The 6,000-nt window shown below is 41.5% G+C and overlaps 1 protein-coding gene across 1 annotated transcript in view; it reads left to right on the top strand.

Moving 5' to 3' along the window:
• The window catches only part of csmd3b (CUB and Sushi multiple domains 3b), a 1,719,816-nt gene extending 1,714,999 nt beyond the window's left edge, over nucleotides 1–4,817 (top strand). Inside the window, 2 exon segments of the mRNA XM_048595770.1 lie at nucleotides 850–985; nucleotides 4,658–4,817. Of these exon segments, the coding sequence (XP_048451727.1) occupies nucleotides 850–985; nucleotides 4,658–4,817 (296 nt within the window).
• Nucleotides 4,818–6,000: the final 1,183 nt, after the last annotated feature.

Below are 6,000 nucleotides of genomic sequence, written 5' to 3' on the forward strand. Positions count from 1 at the left end.
TATTTCAAAAAAAAATTCTTCCATGGGTCCATTATCAATGACTTCAAAAATTAGGATGGAGAGATAATGAAATAATACAGATTGTGTCAACATGAAACAATTCAAATTGTATTTCTTTTGAATTGTGCTTATTTGTGCATGATTGTGATGGAGCTTTGCAAGTGTATTTATTTTTAACGTTACAAGCTTTGAAGTACAATTTTATTTGCATAGTTGAAATTGTCTCTTTGTAATACATAATATATCTTCCCATTAAATCAAAACAAATACTGATTAAAGCCACTGTTATCAATTACCCTAAAATGATCGTTTTAAAGACTCCCCAAACATTGAACTGAGCTGATATGAAACTGTAGTATCATTGGTGATCCATGAGTTATCGTGTTAGAAAAACTATGATGATATCAGTTGTAAAAAAAAGTACAAATGACTCTGTGATATGTGTCAAATCCTACAATTTATATATTGCAGGACATAGAAATGAACTATTGAAAAATAAGGTGCTTGTCAAATATTTTAATTGCGTTGGTTGGTCAAGTGTCACTATTAAAGTGACAAGTATGGGCAGGGTAAATTTGACTGCTGATAATTGCTCAGTGAGTAATAGGCTATTAAAATGTATCCAGATAGCTAATGTTTACAGTATGAATATTACACAGTTATGACTAAATTTAATAGCAATCATTCCAATAGCTACTTAAGAATTTGTAAGTACAAGTGCATATTATATGTGAAAGATATTTCTCTGAGGATTGTGGGGAAACTTGTCAGCTGTTATTTGCACCAGCAAGTGTCTGACAATGTGATAGCTAATTTGCTATGTCTCATTAATATAACTTTCTGCTACAGGTCTGAACTCAACTCATGGCTTAAATTCTCCTAATCCACCACATGGTACTAACAGTAGCTCTGTGGCCATCGCCATCCTTGTGCCTTTTTTTGCTCTAATATTTGCAGGATTTGGGTTTTACCTTTATAAACAAAGGTTGGTATCAACTAACATTCCTCTGATTATACACTGACTTTAATGCAGCGCTCAAAAACAGGGTGTTCCTATTTTGTGCAACGAAAGATAGTGGAGGTTATTTTTGCCAAATATTGAAACAGTCGTTAAATATATGCTGTGCTTACATGTCATGCCTGTTCGCCGGTCTAAATTTAGTTCATAATTTTTGTCCTAATGATAATTTGACCTTTCCTTTGGTGCTGAACCATGCTTTAGAAGACAGTTTAACACAAGTATTAATTCGACAATTTTTGTGGAGTGGTGCATATAGATTCTTCACACTCAAATTCCACTGTGCAATGCACTGACTGCCAAATAGTGACACTGTGCCGGATCACATACAGAGCAGAGAAAGAGTTGATGTGTTCTTGAAAGAGGAATGCCCGAGTAGAGGAGATAGGACTTTCTTCTTCCTCTCTATGTCAACAGGAGATAAAGGACAGCACCTTACCAACCTGTCCTCCTCTCCTGCAACAGCTGCTACTACTCTTTCTTGTTTTGTTCTCCTGTTCCTCATCTAGACTGCGGGTGGGCGGGTGCCTTATAAAATGCCCATGACCCACAACTCCCTTTCTCTTGGGGATTCCTATAAGCCCTCAGATAATAATTATTGCTGGAAAATGGGAGAAATTTTGGTTGTGTCCTGGAAAGTCTCCCGATGCTTTTCAGAGCTCCTCTTCTTAGATCCAAGAACTCCTAAACAGGAAATAGTGAGGCAATTTAAGTAACTCTAGAAATCCACATCTGTAATCTGCTTAATATCAAATAATCAGTTGCTGTTAGGATAGGGTTTTAGGACAATTACTCATGACCATGTACCCTCCTCAATGGACATGATTAGATGTTTGAATCTAGCAGCCAGGTGGTGTTAATGATTGATTCAGCTCAAAATCTCATTTAAAACACCTTGAAGAACCATTAATGCCAGCTAAAAATTGAACCCAAAATTTCAAATGCTGTTTGAAAGCACAGCTAAAGCCTGTACCATACCTAATAATAGGCTGATGGACAATATAATAAATCTCTGTAACATGATCACATCTTAATTAACTTTGTGAAATTGGACGATCACAACGGCCCTAAACCCCACCTCTTCCTCCGTTACATTGATGACTGTATCGGCGCCGCCTCGTGCTCCCACGAGGAGCTCGAACAGTTCATACACTTCACTAACACCTTCCACCCCAACCTTAAGTTTACCTGGACCATCTCTAACACCTCTCTCCCCTTCCTGGACCTCTCTGTCTCCATATCGGGCAACCACCTCGAAACCGATATTCATTTCAAGCCCACCGACTCCCACAGCTACCTAGAATACTCCTCCTCCCACCCACCTTCCTGCAAAAATGCTATCCCCTATTCCCAATTCCTTCGCCTCCGCCGCATCTGCTCCCAGGATGAGGCATTCCACTCCCGTACATCTCAGTTGTCCTCGTTTTTCAAGGACCGTAACTTCCCCTCCTCGGTGGTCGAGAACGCCCTCAACCGTGTCTCCCACATCTCCCGCACCTCATCCCTCACACCCCGTCCACGCAATAAGAACCAAAAAAGAATCCCCCTCGTCCTCACGTACCACCCCACCAACCTCCGGATCCAACGCATCATCCTCCGACACTTCCGCCATCTGCAATCCGACCCCACCACCAAAGACATCTTTCCCTCCCCACCTTTATCTGCTTTCCGGAGGGACAACTCTCTCTGTGACTCCCTTGTCCGCTCCACACTCCCCTCCAGCTCCACCACACCCGGCACTTTTCCCTGCAACCGCAGGAAGTGCTACACCTGCCCCCATACCTCCTCCCTCACCCCCATCCCAGGCCCCAAGAAGACTTTCCACATCAAGCAGATGTTCACCTGCACATCTGCCAATGTGGTATACTGCATCCGTTGTACCCGGTGTGGCTTCCTCTACATCGGGGAAACCAAGCGGAGACTCGGGGACCGCTTTGCAGAACACCTACGCTCGGTTCGCAACAAACAACTGCACCTCCCAGTCGCGAACCATTTCAACTCCCCCTCCCATTCCTCAGACGACATGTCCATCCTGGGCCTCCTGCAGTGCCACAACGATGCCACCCGAAGGTTGCAGGAACAGCAACTCATATTCCGCTTGGGAACCCTGCAGCCCAATGGTATCAATGTGGATTTCACAAGTTTCAAAATCTCCCCTCCCCCCACCGCATCCCAAAACCAGTCCAACTCGTCCCTGCCTCCCTAACCTGTTCTTCCTCCCACCTATCCCCTCCTCCCACCTCAAGCCGCACCTCCATCTCCTACCGACCAACCTCATCCCGCCCCCTTGACCTGTCCGTCCTCCCTGGACTGACCTATCCCCTTCCTAACTCCCTACCTACACTCACCTTTCCTGGCCCCATCCCCGCCTCTTCGACCTGTTTGTTTCCTCTCCACCTATCCTCTCCTCTATCCCTCTTCTATCCGCCTCCCACTCTCTCCCTATTTATTTCAAAACCCCCTTCCCCTCCCCCTTTTCTGATGAAGGGTCTAGGCCCAAAACGTCAGCCTCTCTGCTCCTATGATGCTGCTTGGCCTGCTGTGTTCATCCAGCCCTGCACCTTGTTGTCTCGGATTCTCCAGCATCTGCAGTTCCTACTATCTCTGATTCGATAATAATATATAATTTTGTTAAATTAGGCTAATTATTGATAATGCCTCGAGTCACAACCATTCGTGGTTCTCTTGGATAAAAAGTGATGAGATAAACAATAGCTTGCTGGAGTAGTGCTAGTTTGACAGTGTTCTGTAACTGACATCAATTTATTGTATCAATAGTCTTAAATTGATTAGAACTAAAGGAATGCATCAATGCAAGAATCCAGTCGATACTTATCAGTTTCTCCAATACAGGTTCTCAATACAAAATAACACTGTTTCCAGAGACATGAGTATAACTGTCCAAAGAATATGATTTTAAAACAATTGGCAAAAAAGACAATGGGGAAAAGGAGAGAAATGTTGTTTCTCAGCAACACTTTTTATTCGCTCATGCAATGTGGGCACAGCTGGTTAGCCAGCATTTATTGCCAATTCCTAGTTGCCCCTGAGAAGATGGTGCTAAGCTGCCTTTGTGAACTGCTGCAGGCCATGTGCTGTAGATTGACCCACAATGCCCTTAGAAAATTCCAGGATTTTGACCTGGCAACAGTGAAGGAACGGTGATATATTTCCCAGAAAGGATGGTGAGTGGTTTGGACGGGAACATGCAGGGGGTGACGTTCCCGTGTATATGTTGCCCTTGTCCTTCTAGAGGAAGTGGTTTGGGTTTGGAAGGTGCTGTCTGCGTATCTTTGGTTCACCTTCCAAATCCATGACCACTTCCATCTAGAAGGACAAGGGCAGCAAATACATAGGAACGCCACCCCCTGCAAGTTGTACTAAATGCAATGTATTGTTGAAAGAGTGGTGGATGCAGGTTCAATAATAACTTTCAATAGGGAACTGGACAAAAACTATTTTAAAAAGAAAGTTTGAGCTGTGGGAAAGAAAAGTGAAATGAAATGAGTGGATAACTTGTCCAGAGGCTTAACAGAGGTACAATGGTCAACTTACCTCTTGTGCATCATGATGTTATTTCAGTGATATTATGTCTTAAGCTTAGAATTGAAAGTGTAACCTCTCTGCTTTTCTTTACAGGACAGCACCCAAAGCGCAGTATACTGGCTGCTCAGTACATGAAAACAATAATGGTCAAGCAGCTTTTGAAAACCCAATGTATGACACAAATGCAAAGTCAGCAGAAGGCAAAGCGGTTCGATTTGACCCAAATCTCAACACAGTCTGTACGATGGTATAAGGCAGGGGCATTGTTTGATTACATAACGTGATACACATCCAGCGCTTTGCATCTTGGGACATCTAGATTTTGACTAAACCAACTTATGTACAATGCACATTTGGTTCATTGCTATTTAAAGCACACTTTTCAGGAATTTAATGTACCAGATTTATCTGAAGAACCAGAAAAAAAAAGAACATGTTTTCATGGCTCACCCAGTTTGAAACAGATTTGCTCTTCATTCTGTTACTGGAGAGCTTTTCAGCGACTTTAGCTGCACTCTAAGAGTGCTTAGCCACAATTTTTTCAAAAAAAATCTAAACACTTTCTCAGAAGAAAACTGCAGATACTTGAGGAGCATTGAACCTCTGTTTTCAATGTTACAAACAACAGGGGCTAGAATTTGAAATGAAGGTTGGGACACTGAATACATAATAATGACTGTGAAGTGCTGTATAGTCAAGATTATTACAGATTTTGCCTTCTGGTGTGAAAAATGACTTTATAAGGAACAATTGCAAAACTGATTTTAAATACCTGACTGTAAAGCGGCCAGTGTGGTACTCACTAAACAGATTTCTATGGAACACTTCCAGTCTTTTTTGATTGCCTAGAGCAATCTCTTCATCTATTTAATTTTTTTCCATACTTTTTGATTTGAATTTATATTCTTCGTACAAAATGTTAAATTCTTGCCACAGAATAAAACGAGAAATATTTATACTATATATTCATATTTTCAAGTAACGCATATGCATGATATGTTGCATGCTTCATTATTATTTAATTGCTCAGTTGTGTTATTTTACAGCAAACCATCTTATTTATTGTCAAATAACTTTATGGTCTTATGTACGTGCTTACTACAGATCATCTCCACCCTTTGAACATTTAAGTGATTTATGGTGTGGATGTCATGCATTTTCCACGACCGATACTCATAGTATTATGAACGTGCGTGTTGTTATAGGACGAACATATTTGTTTAAATCTGATTGGAGTTTTGTAAAGTGGAGAGTGCAAAAATATAGACCTTGACCATAGGGGTATCACCTGAGCCGGCTGCTTTTCTTGGCCATTCTCTAATTGAATAAATTCATTTTTTTTGTTTTCATTGTACATCTTCATGGTATACATTCATAGACTGAGTGTGTTTGCTAATGAGAGAGAGGAAAGGTCCTTTTGCATGGATGATTATGAT

This window comes from Rhincodon typus, chromosome 4, assembly GCF_021869965.1.
Source record: "Rhincodon typus isolate 14 chromosome 4, sRhiTyp1.1, whole genome shotgun sequence".
Classification (NCBI taxonomy): Eukaryota; Metazoa; Chordata; class Chondrichthyes; order Orectolobiformes; family Rhincodontidae; genus Rhincodon; species Rhincodon typus.